This window comes from Octopus bimaculoides, chromosome 12, assembly GCF_046866305.1.
Source record: "Octopus bimaculoides isolate indiv1 chromosome 12, ASM4686630v1, whole genome shotgun sequence".
In the NCBI taxonomy this organism is placed as follows: Eukaryota; Metazoa; Mollusca; class Cephalopoda; order Octopoda; family Octopodidae; genus Octopus; species Octopus bimaculoides.
Window position 1 is genome coordinate 37,727,714 of NC_142939.1, and position 23,034 is coordinate 37,750,747.

The window sequence follows — 23,034 nt, forward strand, 5'->3', positions numbered from 1 at the left end:
TACCTTTGTCAACCTACACTGTTTTAAATAACTGCTTATATCAAAATACCATCCTGCCATCCAAATGCTTCTGACATTATTGATCACTCTTCTAATCCTTCCTTGGTCACCTGAGCAAATGTACATGCCCTTTATCAACCCCTCATGTTAATACATGAAAAGTGCACCCAGTGCACTCTGTAGTGGTTGGCAATAAGAATGACATCTAGTTGTAAAAACCAAACCAAATGACACCTACAAAAATCAATGGGAGATTACTCGGGCAAAAGGTCCATCCAACCCATGCCAGCTTGGAAAGTGGACAAAATAATGATGATGGTGATGAGGTTGATGCTGTTGTTACTGACACTGATGCCGACTATGACACCAATACCAACAACACTAACATTGATGCAGGCACCACCACTGCTGGCAACAATGACAATGGCAGCAACAATGATGATATGTGATCATTGAAATTATAGAAATAATGGAGGCACTTACTTTGCCTTGTCTTTTCTGTGAAATCAAAGGTAGTTGTATGCCATAAGTGTCATAAAGTATATGGCGATTTTTTGCATGGAAAGGGTCAATGGCAGCTTGAAATGCAAGCTGCTGCTTTAGCTGAAATAAATAGAATTAGAGTGTACAGTATATGATCATCTAACAAATGAACTATACTGTAGTTTAAATATAAAAAAGAATATAAATTCCTCCTATAGTCATAAAGAGAAAAATTAAACTGTAAAACTTTAAAATAAAATATTGCAGACAGTCTTTGTACTGTCTACGACAGCTATTAAATATATCTGAAATAATCATTACTTTAAGTAAATAACAAATTACTCAAAACAAAATGTTGATGATCTCTCAGAAAAAAACATCAAGAATTATACCAAATCAAACAGAAGAACTTTTGATTGAAAACTAATTCTTAGGCAGTAGTTAGTTAAATGAGACAAGATTTAAACAAAACAAAAACTAAAATTATCTTTTTCTAGTATTTCTTTTGTGTTGAAAGTGAAATTTTCAATTGTTATTAATTTTAATTTTGTTATTATTGTTTTAACATAAGGGCAGTAGACTGGTAAAATTAGTAGTGCATTGAGCAAAATAAACATGGTTTAGCAAAATCAGTAGATCATGGACAAAACACACATTGATTAACTGTTGTAATCCTTTGTCTGTTATAACACCCACTCCAGTATAGCAGTATAGTTAGTTAAGCAAGTAAGACCACAACTATCTATGACTGTCTACTTCGTCTTCTCTACCCATACTGACACTGACTGACAGTATTTTTAATGACTACCACATACCACTCATGATATGGGAGGGGTGTACCATTATTACTATTATCCCCATAACATCTCCTCTTTTAAGTTTTTCTTTTTTTCTTAGGGAGTGTAATTTTATTTCTTTTAATAGTAATAATTTTTACATCACCCCACCTCCCTGTTTTGAGTTTTTTTATTTTTTTTATACAGTTACACATTTAATATCTTTTCATTTGGCATTCACTTCCAGGAATTCCATACATTTTCTTTTTTCTTACGCTTGTGCATTTGGGTTCAATTATCTGTAGTGGCATTGGTACTTAAAAAGTGTCATAAAACCATTCTACAGGTTCTTCTATTCTCTTGGGTTCGCTTTCAATGAATCTTTTTTTCAGTTGGTTCATGTGTCTTTTGTATACCTTTTTCCTTATTTTTACCAAGTATAGCATTTTTTCTGTGTTTGGTAATCACACCATTCTTTCCAAATTTGTTCTCCATTCTCATATACCCTAACAAATTACCTTTACACTAATTTTGAAATATCTTGCTGTATTATTTGTTGTAAGTTTTCCTTTCTTGCCAGGTAGCAATTTGTCAAAGACTGATTTTATTTTCCTCGCATACATCAACTCTGCTGGTGACATACCTGCTGTTGTTTTTGGATTTGGCATCACATGGTATACTCTTCAGAATTGTTTTAGAGCTACCTTATCCATGACTTTCTTAAGGCTCTCTTGGATGTATCGATAGAGAGTTCTGCATGTCCATGGCTCACAGTCTTTCGGTATTAGGCTGGACAACCATCCGCGTGCCCTAGTTTTTTTTGACGATAAAAATTCCATTTTGTAGTCATAATTCAATAATGTAGTGCCCCATTGCTGTAGTCAATTCACTGCAAAAGGACAGAGATTTAGAGACTTATTACTTGAAGCCTTTGACGAAATAGAAGAGGATATAGCTTCACACAATGTAGAAGACAACTGGAGGTTTCTACAGGACAACCTGCTGAGGGCCACTGATCAGATCTGTGGCTGGTGCAAAGTCCCCTCTCGACCCAAAGTAACGTCGTGGTGGAACAATATGGTTGACAGGGCTATTAGACAAAAGAAACAGGCTTGGAAGGACTGGAAGAACGGTGGTAGCAGGGAATTGTATCAGACTGCCAGAAGGGAAACTAGGAGACAGGTTTATTTAGCCAGAGGGGAAGCAGATAAGAATAAATTTGCCAATGTTCTGCACCGTGAGGATCAAAGACTTGAGGTATTTCATGTTGCAAGACAGTGTGTGAGAGAGAACCGTGATGTCATAGGAGAGAAATGCGTTCGCATGGATGATGGGTACACTTGCACGAAACAAGGCTGCAAAGAAAGAGGTTTGGAGACGCCACTACGAAAGGTTGCTCAATAAAGAGAATGAATAGGACAAAGAGAGTCTGCCGAACGTGGACCTAGCAGAGGTACCAGCTATCTGAGTTGACAGTATCATGGTAGATAAAGCAATTAAAAGTATGAAGACAGGGAAAGCCCCCAGCCCATCAGGAATCAATGCAGAGATGCTCAAAATATCTGGCAGTGTCGGCTATAGCCTAGTCACGCATATAGTTAACCAGGTGATACACGAAGGAGTTATACACAATGACTGGTGTAGCAGCACCATAGTCAACTGCTACAAAGGTAAAGGTGATGCTTTAGATACAAATAATTACAGAGGTATCAAGTTGTTAGATCAGGTAATGAAAGTCACAGAGAAGGTCATAGCCCAACTAATTAGGGAGAGAGTCAGTTTAGATGAGATGCAGTTTGGGTTCGTGCCAGGGAAAAGCACCACAGATGCTATATTTCTGGTAAGACAGCTGCAGGAGAAATACCTAGCCAAAGATAAACCTCTGTACCTGGCTTTCGTTGACATGGAGAAAGCCTTTGACAGGCTCCCCCGATCCCTTATCTGGTGGTCAATGAGGAAAGTAGGGATAGAAGAATGGTTAGTGAGAGCTGTGCGAGCCACATACAGAGACGCTGTCAGTAAGGTGAGGGTTGGCAACGAGTACAGTGAAGAATTCCGAGTAGAGGTAGGGGCCGACCAAGGTTCAGTCCTCATCCCCTGCCCATTTATCATAGCCCTCCAGGCAATAACACAGGAATTCAAGACAGGATGCCCCTGGGAGCTCCTCTATGCTTATGACCCTGCGCTAATTCCTGAGTCACTATCAGAACTAGAGGAGAAGTTTCAGGTGTGGAAGTAAGGACTAGAATCGAAGGGCCTTAGAGTCAACCTAGCTAAAACCAAAGTACTAATAAGTAGGAAGATAGACAAAACACAAACCCCTTCAGGTAAATGACCCTGCTCGATCTGTAGAAAAGGCATAGGTAGAAACTCTATAAGATGTACCCAGTGTAAGCTATGGACACATAAGAGGTGCAGCAATATCAAAGGAAGGTTAACTAGGAAGTTAGTTTTTGTATGTGGCAGATGTTCAGGAGCAATAAACACTCAAAATGTGCAGAAAACAACTTTTCCCACATTCCAGGGAGAAAAACTAGACATAGTTGATAGCTATCGCTATCTAGGTGACCAAGTTAGTAGTGGGGGAGGGTGCGCTGAAAGTGTAGCTGCTAGAATAAGAATAGCCTGGGAAAAGTTCAGAGAGCTCTTACCTCCGCTGGTGACAAAGGGATTCTCACTCAGAGTAAAAGGTAGACTGTATGACGCATGTGTACGAACAGCCATGCTACATGGCAGTGAAACATGAGCTGTGACTGCTGAGGACATGCATAAGGTTGCAAGGAATGAAGTCAGTATGCTCCAATGGATGTGTAATGTCAGTGTGCATACTCGACAGTGTGTAAGTACCTTGAGAGAAAAGTTGAACCTAAGAAGCATCAGTTGTAGTGTGCAAGAGAGACGATTGTGCCGGTATGGTCGTGTGGTGAGAATGTATGAGGATAGCTGTGTGAAAAAGTGCCACACCCTAGTGGTTGAGGGAACCTGTGGAAGAGGTAGACCCAGGAAGACCTGGGATGAGGTTGTGAAGCACGACCTTTGAACATTAGGCCTCACCATGGCAATGACTTCTGACCGAGACCTTTGGAAATATGCTGTGCATAAGAAGACCCGGCAAGCCAAGTGAGACCATAATCCAGGGGTGTAGCCAGCCCACTTATGTGTACCATTCCTTCATTGGATACTAAACTCAGCTTGCGAAGACCTGTTGAGGCAAGTGAAATCAAAATCGAACTAAATTTGACAACTGGCACCCATGCCAACGTCTCCTTCATTGGACACTGAACTTGGCTTGCGCAGACCTGTTGGGGCAAGTGAAAGCGAAATCATGATGGCACCTGTACCAGTGGAGCACTAAGAGCACTGTCCGAGCGTGATCTTTGCCAGAGCAGCTGTCTGGCTTCCGTGCCAGTGGCATGTAAATAGCACCATTTGAGCGTGATCGTTACCAGTGGTGGCATGTGAAAAGACATTCAAGCGAGGTCGTTGCCAGTGCCACTGGACTGGCTCCTGTGCAGGTGGCACATAAAATACACCATTTTGAGCGTGGCCATTGCCAGTACCGCCTGACTGGCCTTCGTGCGGGTGACACGTAAAAGCACCCACTACACTCTCAGAGTGGTTGGCATCAGGAAGGGCATCCAGCTGTAGAAACTCTGCCAAATCAGATTGGAGCCTGGTGTAGCCATCCGATTCACCAGTCCTCAGTCAAATCGACCAACCCATGCTAGCATGGAAAGCAGACATTAAACGATGATGATGATGATGATGATGTTGGTATTCCTTTTTTAGAACTGTATATTGACAGTAGTTGACAATGCTCTGTTTGTAGACGGAAACTTCATCCATGAATAAATCTCTGGAATTTTTTCACACCGTATATGATTGTTAATGCTTCCTTTTCTACCTAACTATAGTTACTTTCAGCTGGTAATAACAATCATGATGCATAGGCTATAGCCTTTTTACTCCCATCATCGTATTTGTGCAGAAGCATGGCTCCTACACTGCAATCACTTGCATCTGTAGCCAATATAATATCCAATTAATGATAAGTCTGATGTTAAAATGTTTTTTAACTTGTTAAATGCCTTCTGACATTTACCAACCCAGCACCATTATGTATTTTTCTTTAACAGATCATTTAGCAAGGGGGTCCTTACATTATGTATATTGAGAATGTAATTTGATAGTAAGCTAATAAATTCAAAAATGCATGTAGCATAGTCACAGTATTCGGAGTGGGTATATTTTTTATTGTTGTTGCTCTGGATGGATCTGGTTACCATCTGTTTTTATCTATCATCTGACCCAAGTATTTAATCTTTTGCAGAAAAAACTCGCATTTTTCTTCCATTCACTTGAAACCATATTCTCTTACCTTTTCGAATACCCTTTTAATGTATTCTACATGTTGTTCATGTGATTTTTATTAGGATATCATCTAAATAAGTGATAGCAAAATCACAGTCACCCAGTGTTGTATCTATTACTTGCTGAAATACAGGAGTTACTTTAGCTGCATAAATTTAGATAAGCCACACTGTGTATTAATGTTTAATAAGTGTGAGCATTCTTCTTCTACTTGGATTTCTAGATATGCCTCCAAGAGGTCTAATTTTGAGAATTTCCCTCCATTCAATTTTGTGAACACTTCCTCAGGACTCAGCAATAGGTCACTATATGAGATTAAACAATCATTGAATCCTGTTGAAAAATCTGCACAAACTCTTATTTTTCTTTTTTATGTAGACCATAGGTGCTGCCCAGTCTGAGTGGTCCATCTTCTTGATTATTCCTAGACTTTCAAATCTTTCAATTTCCTTATTTACCTGTTCTATTACTGCAAATGGTACAGGTGTAGCACTTTATTTTACTACAATCAATTTTGCCTTTGTTTTCTTCCAAGAAAATATCTGGAAATAAATGTTTAATTTTTTGTTTCAGTCCCTCAGCTGCATTTGAACCTTCAACTGAACTGACTATATTTCCACAAAAACACTTATGGGCATATTCCACAATTTGAATAGTTCCATCCACTCTGTGCTAAATGAATTAACTGAATTTTTTAACACAAAACTTTTGCCATTTTCATTTGGTTGCGAAATGTTATGTTACACACAAATTCACCAACAAAATACAATCTTTTCCCCTTAACACCATATGCAACTTTTGTAGATTTACTTAATTTGGGCTTACCGATATACTTTCTTCATTTACAATGGTAATATTACTTTCATCACCTGGTCCAGCAATCTGATGCGTCTGTAATTATTTTGTAATATCACTTCCAGTGTCTAACTGCATTTTTACTCTTATATGTTCAATTTTCACATTTACAAATTTCCTCTTTGTTATATTACCATTTTCTTTCAACATCTTGCTTATTCTTTTTTTCTTTGTCCCAACATTTTGTTATCTTCATTTTACATGTATCCAATTTTTCCACAAAGGAAACATTCCACTTTCTTAAATGGGCAGTTTTTTTCTCAGGTGTAGACCTCCACATGTAAAACATGGGTTTATTTCCTGAATTTTGTCCTGTTTGTATGGCATTTTAGTACACACTTGATTTCTATTCTGCCTGTTTTGTATTTTCCGATGCACTTGTTTCACTTCAGAGCAATTTTACGTTTGATTTTCTCTGTGTTGTGTCTCAAATTTATTATTCTTTCACACTCTTCTAGCAGATGTTGTAAGATTACCACTTGGTTTTGTTCCAACTTAGTGAATACTAGTTCTTACTTCTGCATCTTTCTCTGCATTTAGTCCCTGAGTCAGGCACTTGAACATATCTGGCATTAATTCATCCAATTTGAACTTTTCACATTCCCTACTAACTCTACCAGCATATGTGATGTAGTCCTCCTTGTTCTTTTCTAGGTTCAAACATTTCCAGCATGTATTGAACAAGCTTTTCTCACTAAAAATTTTACACAATATGTTTACTGTATCTTTAAAGTATATGTCAGAAGGTTCTTTCGGGTGTATGTAATTGCTGTAAAGCTCATGTTCTCCTGTTGCCAGTTTTCTCAAGATTAAATGCATTTTCATATCATCGTCCCAATCTTTGCACTCTTTATTGAAGATTTGTTCACATCTTCTATGAGAAGCACTCCATTGGTTATGATGATGAGAGTCCCAGCTGATATGATCAATGGAACAGCCTGCTCATGAAATTAACGTGCAAGTGACTGAGCAATCCACAGACACATGTACCCCCAACGTAGTTCTCAGGGAGACTCAATGTGACACATAGAGTGACAAGGCTGGCCCTTTGAAATACAGGTACTATTCATTTTTGACAGCTGAGTGGACTGGAGCAACATGAAAAAAAGTGTCTTGCTCAAGGACACTACGCATCGCCTGGAATCAAACTCACAACCTTACGATCGTGAGCCGAATGCCCTAACCACTAAGCTACACGCCTTCACAATCTTCACTATCTTCTATAGTATGCCTTGAAGGTAACTCCTTTATCTGGTTCATACTAAAGGTGTTATTGAGTTCACAACATGATCCAGCGAGAACATCTTTCCAGCATTTTCTGATGACTTACTATTCATTAATTGTAGCATTTGTTGCTGTAATAGTAATTGTTGTTGTTGTTACTTCAGCTGTTGTTCTTGCAGTTGCTGTTGTTGTCATTTTTGCAATTCAAGCAAACTGACTGACAATTTTTCCATAATTTTACAATTTTGTATACCGTAAAATTCACACAAAAAACTTTTGTGAGTTTCATAACTCCTTGTGAGTTTGTTAATTCCTTGTGAGTTTGTTAATTCCTCATTGCCACTAATGTAATCCTTTTGTCTGACTGTTATAATGCCCACTCTAGTATGGCAGTATAGTTAGTTAGACAAGTAAGACCACAACTATCTATGACTGTCTACTTTGTACTCTCTACCCATACTGACACTGTCTGACCGTATTTATAATGACTATCACACACCACTCATCACGAGGGTTGATTTTGCCTTTAATCCTTCTGGGGCCATTAAAAAAAGGAAATACAAGTAGGAACTAAGGTCAATTTAAATAACTGTTCCTTTACACAAAGTTTGTCATCTTCTGCCTAAATTATTACACCCTGGTGCATAACCCATTGTTTTATGCCCAGAAAAAGTAATACTTTGTTTCACTGAAATGTATTACTGAACAAAGAATTAAGAAAAAGAAGGACACACAGACAGACAGACAAGTAGAGTGATAGAAAGTGGGGAGTTGTAAGCCAAACCAGAAGCTATGTTACAAACAGATTTCACAAAAATTATAATCATGATAGCTGGCACCAAAGGCCCCAGATTTATTGCAAGGAGGAAATGAAATATGATTTTCATACCTATTTCAAAGGCTTTACTAATGCAAGACTCATACAAACTGGAGATGAAGACAGGAAAATCCCCTGGTCCATCAGGAATCACCCCTGAGATGCTTACAATAACGGGCAGAGTAAGAAATAGCCTAGCCACATGTATAGTTAATCAGGTTGTCCACAAGAGAGTCATAACCAACAATTGGTGTAACAACATTATAGTTAACTGCTACAAAGGCAAAGGTAATACCTTAGATAAAAATAATTACAGAGGCATCAAATTGCTGGACCAGGTGATAAAAGTCACAGAAAGGGTTTTAGCCCAATTAATTAGGAAAAGAGTTAGCACAGATGAAATGCAGTTTAGATTTGCGCCAGGTAGGAGCATGACTGATACTATATTCCTGGTTAGGCAACTGCAGGAGAAGTATTTAGCCAAAAATAAACCTCTGTACTTGGCTCTTGTCAACATGCAGAAAGCCTTTGACAGTGTCACCTGCTCCCTCATCTGGTGGTCAATGTGGAAGCTAGGGATAGATGAGTGGTTAGTGACAGCAGTACAAGCCATGTACAGGGATGCTGCCAGTAAGATGAAGGTTGAGAATGAGTATAGCAAGGAATTCAGTGTACAGGCAGGAGTTCACCAAGGTTCATTTCTCAGTCCCCTCTTGTTTATTTTAGTCCTCCAAGCCTTAACAGAGGAATTCAAGACTGGCTGTCCTGGGGAGCTCCTCTATGCTGATGACCTTGTTCTTATAGCTGAATCACTACCTGACCTAGAGAAGACATTTCAGGTGTGGAAACAAGGCCCGGAGTCTATGGGTCTTAGAGTTAATTTAGCAAAAACCGAAGTCCTAGTAAGTAGGAAAACAGACAAATCATAAGTCCCTTCAGGGAGATGGCCCTGATCGATATATAAGAAGGATGCTGGTAGAAACTTCATATGTTGTGCCCAGTGCAAGCTTTGGATACATAAGAGGTGTAGTGGTATCACAGGAAGGTTAACAGAGAATATAGCCTTTGAATGTGGCAAATATGCAGGTACAATAAGCACTAAAAATGCGCAGACAAGAGAATCCCTCAAATGCTTGGGAGGATCATTTGAAGTAGTAGATAGCTTCTGTTATCTAGGAGACCAAGTTAGCAGTGAAGGAGGCAGTTCTAAAAGTGTAGTTGCTAGAATAAGTATGGGCTGGGCAAAGTTCAGAGAGCTTCTAACTTTGGTGGTAACAAAAGGCCTCTCCCTCAAAGTGAAAGGCAGATTATACAATGCCTGTGTGCATACAGTTATGTTACATGGTAGTGAAACATGGGCTTCAACTACAGAGAACTTGTGAAGGCTTCAAAGGAATGAAGCTATCATGCTCCACTGAATGGGTAATGTCACTGTGCATGCACAACAGGGTGTAAATGATTTAAGAGGAAAACTAAGTATAAGAGGCATCAGATGTTGTGTGCAAGAGAGGAGACTGCACTAGTTTGGTCATGTGATGAGTATAGATGAGGTCAGCTGCATAAAAAAGTGCTGAGACTTAATCATAGAGGATACCTGTAGAAGGGGTAGATCCAAGAAGAAGTGGGATGAAGTAAAAAGAAAGAATCTTCAGACACTGGGCCTCAATGAGGAAATAACAAGGGACCAGGAGATGTGGTGATTTGCTGTACTTCAAAAGAAGCATCAAGCTAAGTAAAATCACTGTCTTCCATATATACATACAAGCTTGTTCTTTCACATAAAAAGTACCTATACTGGTGCTGCATAAATGTACCTGTGCTGGTGTTGCACAAGTGCACCCATGCAGGTGGCATGTACAAAGCACCTGGTATATTCTGTTAAGTGGTTGGCACTACGAAGAGCATCCAGCCATAGAAATCATGCCACAACAGAAAATTGGAGCCTGGACAGCTCCCCAGCTGGCTAGCTCTGTGTCAAACCGTCCAGCATGGAAAACAGATATTAAATGTTGATAATGATCATCATCATCATTTTACTGTTTTCTTCCTTTCCTTCTATCTTTCTCATTATCTATTTTATCTATTTATTTATTCTTCTTTCTTTCTCTTAACTTTTTTTTCTTGTCTGACCTACATATTTCAAGTCATATGCAATTCTATTCCTTTAATTGGTTTTGAATCTTTTCACTAACACTATCTTTTCCTGAACACTGAAAAAATTATTTTACTTTTCTTTCCACTATATTTAAATATATGACTATAAGTTCCTAAATAGACTCATAACAGAGGCTGGTTTGAGATCTGAACAAGCAGACACCTCTGATGATTGCAAGTTCTCCTCTAGTGAAACCATTCAGCTCATATTTCATTATATAAAAATGTTCACCTCTGTTTTGTATACTGAGTACATTATTTCACACATGGATGTGTGTATGCATGTATATGTATACATGCACATACATATGCACAAATGTATGTATGTCATTATTCAGTTTATTTCATGATTTCTTGCCAATAGAGAAAGAACCAGTTTCAAGCCTAGATCCAAGGCTCCTTCATGGGAATATCAATATCAACAACAGGGTATATTTGTATGTATGTATGTCATTATTCAGTTTATTTCAAGATTTCTTGCCAATAGAGAAAGAACTAGTTTCTAAACTCGATCCAAGGCTCTTTCATTGGAATTTCAACATCAACAACAGGGTATTTTTGTATGTATGTATGTATGAATGTATGTACGTATGTACGTATGTATGTATGTATGTATGTATGCATGTATGTATGTATGTATTTATGTATGTATGCATGTATGTATGTGCAGATTTGTATGTTTTATGTATGTATTCTCACGCATATAGTTGCATATCTAGACATGCTCATATATAATGATAAATATCTGGAAAGTTTTACAGATCTTTACAGTTCCAGTCATGGAGTGGATCTGTTGTCTTCGGATTAGTCTTCTCCTCTCTGCTTTTGAGAAGCCTAATTTCTCAAGATTGGTATTTAGGCAGTGTGTTACATATTCCAGGATCCCAATAATTACAGGCATAAACCTGAATTTGTAATCTGGATAGAATAACTGCAGATTTCTCAATAGTCCAGCATAGGTGTTCTCTTTTTCACTATCTTCAGCTTTATGTTAACATCTGCTGGGCAGCTAATTTCCACAACTGTGCACAGTTTTTCTTCTTTATCCCAAATCATTATATCATGTCTGTTGTGCTTACATGTTATTTAGGTCTTAACTGGAACATTCCACAAGTATTCCTTTTTATTATGAGTGGCTATGGCTTCTGCCATATTGTGGGTTCTTATTTCTCTGTCCTTGAGATTATCCTTCTGATGGATTCCATTATAGAGTGTCCTAGCTACAACGTCATATCTCATCAGTAGATAATACTGTGATGACATTTCCGGACAACTGCTTATGATGTGGGTGATATCTTCAGTGTGAACTCCACAAAGTCTGCATCGGTTATCACATTTTATGGCTTTACCTGCATCTCTATCCCTTTTGTGCATCAGGTATTTGGTTGATATTTCCTGTTCCTTGATTGCAAACGCATACCCTTCAAAGTGAGTGGTAGTATTCCAGCTATTTGTCAATGATAAACTGCTTTCATGATCGATGTTACTATCATCATGGAGCTTTCTAGTAACATATCCATGCATAGTCTTCTGCTCATATAGGCTCATCCTTTCATTTTATGACACATTGCAGTAGAGTCTTGTGAATTCTTTGGGCATGTATCCTAGGTTATCAGACGAGTGTTGTTCAAGGAACTGCCTTTCAAATCTTATGATGTTATCAGCCTCATGTATGCAAACTTGGTCAGGGGATGCACTTTGACACTTGGTGGTTAGAAGATGTTGCTGAAGGGATATGATGCAACATTCAAAGGCATTTTGGATTGATGTTAAGCCTCTGCCACCTAGTTTTCATTTTAGGTAGAAATGGTCTATATCACTGTTAATATGGAAATTATGTGTGCTTGTTAGTATTTTTAGGGTTTTCACATCAATGGCTCAGATTTCATCAGTCATCCAATCAAGCAGCCCAAATGTTGGTATGGGTACTGACACTGCAAACACACTGTGGGCCACTGTTTTATTGAATTCAGAGAGTTCTAAGGTTCAAATTTTCTTTATTCAGCTATAATATTCTTTAGTGACACATGTTTTGTTACAGGTGCCATTGTAAGATATATTTTCATCCACCCCTAGATACCTGTAACATTTCTCATCAGATACAGGGGAAGTATGTATGTATGTATGTATGTATGTACATATGTATGCATGTACGTATGCATGCATGCATATGTATGTATGTATGTATGTGTGTGTGTGTATGCATGTGTTTATATGTGCGTGTGTGTATGTATGTATGTATGGTGGCATGGTTTCTATGACTGGATGCCCTTTATAATGCCAACCACTAACAGAGTGTACTGGGTACTTTGTACATGTCATTTACATGAGTGCATTTACGCAGCACCAGCACAGGTACATTTATGCAGCACCAGCGTAGGTGTTTTTTTATGTGAAAGGACAAGCCTGTATGTATATGTGTGTGTGTATGTATTTATGGTGGCATGGTTAAGAAGTTTCACAACAACATGGAGAAGTGTCTTCTACTTTAGTTTGACCAATGCCTAAGGAGTGGTGAAACCTATACTGAAGCTCATCATGTATGCGTGTGTAGGGGGGGGGGGGCATGTGTGTGTGTGTGTGCACATGCATGTATGTACATACATGTGTGTGAGTGTGTGTATGCATGTATATATGTATGTGCATGTGTGTGTGAGTGTGTGTGAGTGTGTGTGAGTGTGTGTGTGTGTATGCATGATTGTGAATGTATGCCCATGTTTTGTAGCTTAGTAGCTCAACAAAAAGCAATCAATAAAGGGAGAAAGGGAACAGTCATAAAAGGCAAGTGTTGATAGTATACAAAGCAAGCGGCCATATATATCAAACTATATACTTAAAAGTAATGAAAGATACGTGCGAACTCTATCTCTTTCCACTTCTGGTCACTTCAGTCTGTAACCACACATGTGATGTTGGTGATATTTTTCCTTCTCTGGACTTTTCCATTTCCCTTTCTGACAAAGAGCTCTGATTGAAACGTCAAAAATTCTCTTTTTTCTACCTTCACCAAGCACCGAGCTAATTCCATGTGCCTGTCCTCTTGTTTTGTTATTGTTAATTTTGATGTTCTATTATTTGATTATATGCACACACACACACACACACACACACACACACACACACACACACACATATATACATACATATATATAAAATCATACAGATTTATACACATTCATACCAATACTTACATACATATGTACATATATATATATATATATATATATATATATATATATATATATATATATATATATATATATATATATATTTACATATAAGAGGGATTACCACTAAGTGGACATCCATTATGCTACAATGGTCTGACCACTAAGAAAAGATTGTTCTCTAGAAAATTCAGCAAACACCAGAACGTAAGCAAGAAAGAGAAATGGAAAGATACAAAATATAAAGATTAATCACAAACCCGGTTTTGTTGTTACCATTTGCGTACGTACTTACGTAAATGTCCGCAATTCATCAGTGTGATCGTCATAGCAATATAATCTGCAGAACTATACACAAGATGCCGCATGAGATTGAACATGTATATAGTTCTACCAATTACATTTGGGGTTATATTTCAAAAGTTTTCGTTTTGGCACACCAAATACTGGAAATAATTCAGCAGAAAATAATTCTCTGCAGTGAATTTTGCCAGTTAGAGAACATGGTTATTTAAGTTTTCATTTGTCTTGCTCGCTTACATTCTGGCATTTGCTGAATTTTCTTGAGAACAATCTTTTCTTAGCGGTCAGACCATAGGTGGTCTTCTTCTAACATAATGGATGTCCACTTAGTGGTCATTACTCTTATATGTATGTAGGCATAGGAGTGGCTGTGTGGTAAGTAGCTTACTTACTAACCACATAGTTCCGGGTTCAGTCCCACTGCGTGGCACCTTGGGCAAGTGTCTTCTACTATAGCCTCAGGCTGACCAAAGCCTTGTGAATGGATTTGGTAGACAGGAACTGAAAGAAGCCGGTCGTATATATATGTGTGTGTGTGTGTGTATATATATATATATATATATATATTTATATATATATATATATATATGTATGTATGTATGTATGTGTGTTTGTGTGTCTGTGTTTGTCTCCCTACCATTGCTTGACAACCAATGCTGGTGTGTTTACATACACGTAGCTTAGCGGTTCGGCAAAAAGAGACCGATAGAATAAGTGCTAGGCTTACAAAGAATAAGTCCTGGGGTCGATTTGCTCGACTAAAGGTGGTGCTCCAGCATGGCCACAGTCAAATGACTGAAACAAGTAAAAGAGTAAAAGAGTAAAGAGTAATATAATTTTTCTGAATCTTCAGATCTTTCAATATGCTAAGCCACTGGTTTTAAATTGATATTAATCAAATTAATATTCAATTTTTCACCCTTATTATTTAAATTTATATATATATGTATATATATATATATATATATATATGTATATATATGTAAATATATAAAAAATAAAAAGATAAAGAGAGCAATGGTAAGGTTGGAGAAGTATTTTATGGATAGAGTCTTACAGCTGTTTCTGGGAAGATCCAGTACTTCCCTTCATCGGAGACAGAAAAAATAAAGTAATCTATTATTATATCCATAGGCGGATATTTTTAGTATGAAGTGGTAAAGAGTGTGATGTGCTGAAAAAAGAGAGAACAGTATTGAAGTGTAGTTTCATTCCAGTAGTAAATATCCGTGTAGAAATCCGTGTAAAGTAATCCTTGTGGGGATAATCCGGAAATAGATGTTGGAGTGAAGGCTGGTACAGCATAGATAGCAAAAGGTGAATATATGCCATACTGCGATGGATTTTTGCTTGTTTACTTCAAGAATGGCCAAAGTCAAGTGAAAAATGAGCGGTAATTAGGTCAAGTCATGAAGACAGAATGTGAAAGGGGATAGAGGAGAGATAGAGGTTGAGGATGGTAGCAGTATATTTTAATGGTCAGTTGATCTTACAGGATAGAGGGGATGAGCATATAGAGAGAAGGAGGAATGGGGGGATGAGGTTAAAAGGTCTAGTGAGTAGGAAGGAATGTGCATATGTAGTATATAGGTGGTGGGGGTATGAGTGATAAACCAAGGACAGAGATAAAGGGAGAGATGGGTGGGAAAGGTAGTCAGTAGTATCATATTTTAGAATGCAGCCAAACCTATTTATAGACGGTGGAAAGGGATTGAGAGAAACAACGTAGTCTGTATGCATTGGTGGTGTTGTTGTGAATTAGGGAATAGAAGAAATAGATTTGGGGGTATATATATGTGGTGATATGATCGAAAGGAAATAATCCTATTCAAAAGATGGTAAAAGATGGATGTTTTTGCCAGGTTGAATAGGTTGCCTGTTGGGGGTCGTGTGATTATGTTGCGTGATTGTGTGCAATTTTGCTTGTGATAGAACTTAAATGTGTGGAAAGAGCGGTGATTGCAGTTGCTAAACGCTTCGTTATATCGATTAAGTAGAGTGGGAGAATTGTATTTTAAAATATGGAACGCCTCCGTTAGGCAAAGCTTGCAGTTGGAGCGCTGGCCCTGGTATGGAGTTCCGGAATCTAAGATGGACCATTTTAAGGTGTATTGGGTATTTTTGCTTTTGAGGTGATGAATATGATTGGCTAATGTTGTAGATTTACTGTGTTTGTCGTATCTAAAAGAGTGCATATGGGCTGCGCAGCAATGTTTAAAGTTTTTAGTTGCACCTATGTATGTAGCAGTAGAGTTATGTAATAGATTTCTCACGGTGCATTTATATATTACATTGTATCTTACGCAATGTGTTTGAAGCAGTCAGATAGTCCCGGAGCGACAGTTACAAGTGTAGGAGGCTAGAGGGTTGCGTATGCTGGTGGGTGAGTTATTATTATTGGAGGATATGTTATTGGGGGATGTGTAGGAATCTAGATCAATGGAATTATTGTTATGGCTATTTGTCCTATCAATGTTATTATTGGTATTGTTATTATCTAGAATATTAATGGGTTGGGATCCATTGTGGTTTTGTTCTAGTGTACGAGTGTTAGTGTTAGAAGAATGTATATTAATGTCCATCTCAACCTTATATATATATATATATATATATATATATATAGGATCAAATATATAAAGGATCAAATATATAAATATATAAATATAAATATATATATATCCAAATTAAAGGCACGGCTATGGGGACGAGGTTTGCCCCCGTTTATGCGAATTCGGTGATGGGTTACTTGGAACAAAAACTCTACCAGGAAATAGAGGAGAGATATAACACCGAATTTAGGAAGCTTATAGAAAAAGCATGGAAGAGATACCTGGACGATTGCTTCATAATCTGGACCAAACCTCAAAGCATTGTGGAAGAATTTAACACCCTCCTGAACAACCTACACCCATCCATCCAATTCACAAAGGAGATGAACAGTAGCAAATTACCATTTCTAGATATAATGGTAATTAAAAAGAACACCGCCATTACCACAGATATATATTACAAACACACAGACACACACCAATACTTGAACTTTAAATCGTGCCATCCACCTCATACAAAACGCAACATACCATACTGCCTAGCCAGGAGAATATGTACTATTGTAGAGGATATAGAGACCAGAAATCAACGCCTGATGGAACTGAAAGAATTTCTGGTGAAGCAAAAATACCCATCACGACTCATAGAAAATGGTATTCAGCGGGCTTCGAAAATACCCATACAACAACTGAGGACACCGCAAAGAAAAGACAAACAGGAAAAGATCATTCCATTTATAGTGACACAAAATCCATGCCACCAGAACATCTTTAATATCGCCAAAGCGAACTTACCGATCCTTGCACAAAGTAAGGAATTGAGAAATATCATTACAGATCAAAATATAACTCTCAGTAAGAGACAACCTAAAAACTTGAAAAAACTATTAACAAAGGCAAGGTTTGACCTCAGCAACAAAAATCAAACATTCACTGTATCCAAATGCAATGATAGCCGATGCGGCACATGCCGATCAATCCATACCGGCCCATATATGAACACAAAAACAGGGAAAATATTCACCAATGCGAACATGAACTGCAAAAGTAGAAATCTAATCTACTGCATCAAATGCCCTAATTGTGAAGAATTGTACGTTGGCCAGACAGGTAATGCACTATCGGAACGCTCACGGGTACATCGACAACAGATTAAAAACCCAGAAGTCCGCCAAATACCACTGAGTAACCATCTAGCAACATGTGGTCATCAAACTTTTATTATATTTCCATTCCATAAACTTTACAACAGGAATGAAATTGAAAGAAAATTCAAAGAAAAGGACTTTATTAAGAAATTCAAACCCACTCTTAACAAACAATGATTAAATCCATCTTACTTGGGGTTTAAAAATCTTATCCCTGTAACCAAAACACAAAAAATCTCTCAGATATCATCATTTCTATAAATAGATTTGGCATCATTTCTAAGAACAGCCAAACACCTACTGGGGTTTAAAAATCTTATCCCTACAACCCACACAAAACAATAAATTAAAATATCATCATTTCTAAAAATAGATTTAACATCAATTCTAAAAATAGCCAAACACCTACTGCTGCCGTCCAAAGGAATTGGTATAAAAGACAGAAAACCAGCCAACTTATTACAGTCTGTTAAAGTCTGTCATACCGGCCATGACGAAGGGAAATAGCCCTGAAACTCGAGTCGCCTTTATATATATATATTTATATTTATATATTTATATATTTGATCCTTTATATTGAACACTCAATATTTCATCTACATTCAATACTTTCTTTCATGGTGCCATCCATTTTTATTTTATTTTATTTTATATTGTATATTGTATATCATATTATATATTGTATATTCCATATTCTATACCCCACATTAGTTCTGCAGGAATATAAATAAAACATAAAAAACAGACAGTGTTGGAACTCTTTTAAGCAAAATAATATATTCCTCTATACACAATCATACAAAAAAACCCACCTTTTTTGTATTTATTTTTACTCGCATATATATATATATATATATATATATATATATACACATACGAGGGGTGTATATTAAATATTTCCCCTGACTCACTTCCCAAAGTCTGGGATAAACAAAACTTGACATAATTATTAGTCCTTAGCCACCACCAATGATGACACACTTCTCCCATTGCTTTATGCAGCTGTGAAGACCTCATTTATAGGAGTCAGTAGGTTGCATCTGGAACCAAAACTTGCCCTTGGAAATAAGTTCATCATCATCTGAAAAGTGCTTCCCCTTCAAAAAAGACTTTATGGTTGGAAAGAGGTGGAAGTCAGATGTTGCAAGGTCAGGAGAGTAAGGGGGGGTGAGGAAGGTTTTCATGGCCATAGGAGTGTGCTTTCATCTGGGCAACATGCACATTGTGAACTGGAGTGTTGTCTTGGAGGAGGCAAACTCTTTTGGTCAGCATGCCATGCCCCACTGCTTTGATGGCACCCAGCAATTTCTGCAGCAGTGAAGCATAATATGACCTGTTAATTGTGGTGCCCTTCACCGGAAACTCCATCATCACATACATGGCTGTTCACATATACATCCATATACATACTAACACTTTGACACAGGCACACACACACACACATGCACACACACACACATGCACACACACACGCACACACGGACAAACACACACACACACACACACACACACATATACTTTTTGATTTTGTTTTTGCGACGTTCTGGTTAGCAGTGTCTGAAGTGTTCTTGGTGTTATTGCCTGTTTTGTTGATTCCTTTTATTTTACTTTTTGTTTTGATCCTATTATAACTGTCAAGGTTGCTATCCATGTTTTTGTGAGTCCTATTGTGTTTATTTTTGTTATTGTTACTATACTCTGTGTTGTTTTACTCTGTTTGTTCCTTGTCTGTAGTCGTTGTTTGCATGTATATTTTTTTATTGTTGTATTTATGTATGTAGTACTCCATGTTGTTGGATGTGGTATACAATACTTTCACTGTGTGCTTATTGAAGATATGATGGTATTTATTTGTTTTAAGGAAGCACCTATCTAATGCTGCAAGGAATTTTTATACCTATCTTCAATGATACATGCAAAAATTGGGTTATACCATAAGACCTTGGAATCATTGTATTTTTGTTTGGTCCTTTTAACCTATTTTGCGTGTTGTTGGCATTTTTGCTATTATTGTTATTGTTTGGATTTTTTTTCCTATCTTTCCATTCAGTCAAAAACAAAAACAAAACAAAAACAAAAACAAAACAAATAACTACAAAAATAATAATAGTGCAAACCTTTGTAGCTGTCACAAGAAATTTGCATGTCCACTCATGAACCAATGCATGCAAAATACATCATATACAAATGCACAATCACCACAACATAAATATGCATACATAGGAAACTCCAAAAACCAATTCAAGATTTGTTATTGCAACCATATCTCCTTATTCCCTAAAATAAACCAGCAACATGCAACACCACTAGCAGACATAATATGGAGATTAAAAGAAGGAAAAATAAAATATGAAATAGAATGGTCAATGATAAAAAAAAATACACATCCATCTATTATAATAATGAGCTTGTTTGTAAGTTTGTCCAAAATCACGCAATAAAGAAGTAGCAGTGTCAGTAAGAGTAAAAAATGAGAAGAGACAAAATGGTAATAACAATGAGAGAGAGATTGGTATCAAACAGCGCCTCTCACCCTCTCTCTCAACAAAACCCTTTTCACTTTATTGATGAATGCTGCCTCTCTCTCTCTCTCTCTCTCTCTCTCTCTCTCTCTCTCTCTCTCTCTCTCGCTCTCTCTCTCTCTCTCTCTCTCTCTCTCTCTCTCTCTCTCTCAAGAACAACATTTTCATTTTTATTCAATGAATGCTGATTTTTTTTCTGGTAAATATTAATAAAATATAACATAAGTAAATAAGATTTTTGCACCTCAAAATTATTATTTTTTTTTTTTGTATCTCTATGGATGTTTGACTGTTCTGGAGGATTTTTCTGCTTAAAAAATTGCAAAGTTAATAGAATATAGCATAAGTAAATAAGCAGTAATTTTTAAGTCATAAAATTAAAATATTGAATATTGAAAGAAAGCTTGATAACATTGTCTGTTTAAAGAAAGCTAAATATAAAAGGTAGGTAATTATAAATATTTACAAATACTTGCTACTACAGTGATGTTTGTAAATATTTATGAAGGAAGAATTTTGCCAAGGAGGTGAAGTTTGTCTTCAAGATCTTTTTCGATTTCAGGCAGTAAAGAGTGTGTGAGAGAGAGACAGAGAGACAGAGATAGAGAATGTTTAGAAGTTGCTGGAAAAAAAAGTCTGTGTGTATGCTGTTAATGTAATCCTGTGTAATTTTGGACTTTGTATGGTTACATATAGAAATATAAACAAACTGATGCACACACACACACACGCACGCACGCACACACACACACACACACACACACACACACACAAATGTATTCACTTGTTTTTAAGTTTATGTTCCGTTGTATTAAATATACTCATCCACCTGCTATGGAGAATGAATCAGACAGAATGTGACAGTTAGCCAGAGAGAGACAAAGGTGAAGAACAACCAGTCTCACTCAGGAAGAACTGGATGCAAGAAGATTAAACAATACAATAAGGTTATTAAATCAATCGCAAGAAGTGAGACAAGGGAGACAAGTGCAAAATGCAAGAAGAGAGGCTCGAAGACGTCAAAATGAAAAGAAGCACCTAATTGCACAAAGGAGAGACATCCAAAGAGAGAGAGACCAGCACAAAAGCACCAAGATGAAACAGAAGAGCAAGCAGCAATGAGGAGAGAATATCTAAGAATGAGAGCATCGCAAAGGTAACAAGATGAAACGGAAGAGGAAGCACAAAGGAGAGAAATTGAAAGAGAGAGAACATCAAGAAGAATGGAAGAATTAATTAATACTGAAATGGACCATCCAAAACAAGGCGAACTCATTGCTGGTAGGAGTTTCACTAGAAACATGGTGTTGAAGCAATTACTGATAAAGGTTGTAATGCTTTTTTTTAAATTTTACTTTCCTTATCATTTTCATGCTGTCGTTTCTGACAGCACGGGTACACTAGTATAATATATTATCCAGCATATGTGACCTGTACCTAGAGGAAGCTTTGTGCATTCTGTTAAGTAAAGTAAACTTGGTAAACAAGCATGCTGAGAAAATCCAAACTGCACCAAATTTGTTTTTTCCAGATGCAACACAATAGAATAATGATAATTCAGTGAACTCTCTCCCTTCCCCTTCTCCCTATCCACATGTGCATGTGTCTGATTGTATTTCTATTTGTACATATGTATATGTCCACGTGTTTAGCATGCAAGGATGTATGTATTTATGTATATATATATATATATATATATGGGAGAATTTACGAAAAAAAACAACAGACGAGGACGGGTGGTGTAAACAACAAAAGGATGCATTAGTTTAACGCTCGGGAATAGAGAAAGTCTTTAACGTTTCGAGCTATGCTCTTCAACAGAAAGAAATAAAGAGAAAAACAAGGAGAAAAAAATTTTAATGTCGTGGTCAGCGATCTATCATGGCAACTGCCGGACAGAAAGTTCACACAGGAGAGCTAAGAAAAACGGGAGATAACAAAAGGGGAGATAACAAAAGGGGAAAGAAATGGTGAACCCAAATACGAGAAGCTGTGTGTGTATGTGAGAGAATGCTGGTGATCTTAAAGTATGTATGTGTGTATGTAGGTGTGAAAAAGTGGGAAAGAGAGAAGGGAGTTGGTCAGTGCTAGTGTGTGCGTGGTGGTGTGTTGTGAAGTTGTGTTGTGTGATACGGTGTAACATGGTGTGATGTGAGTGTTGGGAGGTGGGGAAGGCGAAGGTGGCAGAGGTGAGAGTAGGGAAAGCATGGGTGGAGTGTGGGTTAGGCTGAGGGTGGGGGCAGAGGTAGGGGTATGTGGGTAGGCAGAGGTTGGGGTGGGTGTAAGGAATTGGATGGGATGGGTGGGGTGGGAAGGTAGAGTAGGAGTGTGTTGGGGAGAGGTGGGTGGGGGAGAGGTGGGTGGGAGGGGATTTGGGTGGGAGGAGAGGTGGTGGGAGGAGAGGTGGGTGGGAGGAGAGGTGGGTGGGAGGAGATGTGGGTGGGAGGAGAGGTGGGTGGGAGGAGAGGTGGGTGGGAGGAGAGGTGGGTGGGAGGAGAGGTGGGTGGGAGGAGAGGTGGGTGGGAGGAGAGGTGGGTGGGAGGAGAGGTGGGTGGGAGGAGAGGTGGGTGGGAGGAGAGGTGGGTGGGAGGAGAGGTGGGTGGGAGGAGAGGTGGGTGGGAGGAGAGGTGGGTGGGAGGAGAGGTGGGTGGGAGGAGAGGTGGGT

At 37.9% G+C, this 23,034-nt stretch overlaps 1 protein-coding gene across 14 annotated transcripts in view; it reads right to left on the minus strand.

Moving 5' to 3' along the window:
• The window catches only part of LOC106869551 (IQ domain-containing protein H), a 637,089-nt gene that overhangs the window by 382,507 nt on the left and 231,548 nt on the right, over positions 1-23,034 (minus strand). For 10 of the 14 annotated variants that reach the window (XM_089360920.1, XM_089360916.1, XM_052972131.2 and 7 more), the window contains one exon: positions 484-603. The exons of the other annotated variants lie outside the window; for them this stretch is intronic. In XM_089360920.1, coding sequence (XP_089217046.1) covers positions 484-603 — 120 coding nt within the window. The remainder of the gene's footprint in view (positions 1-483; positions 604-23,034) is intronic. 14 annotated transcript variants of the gene reach the window in all.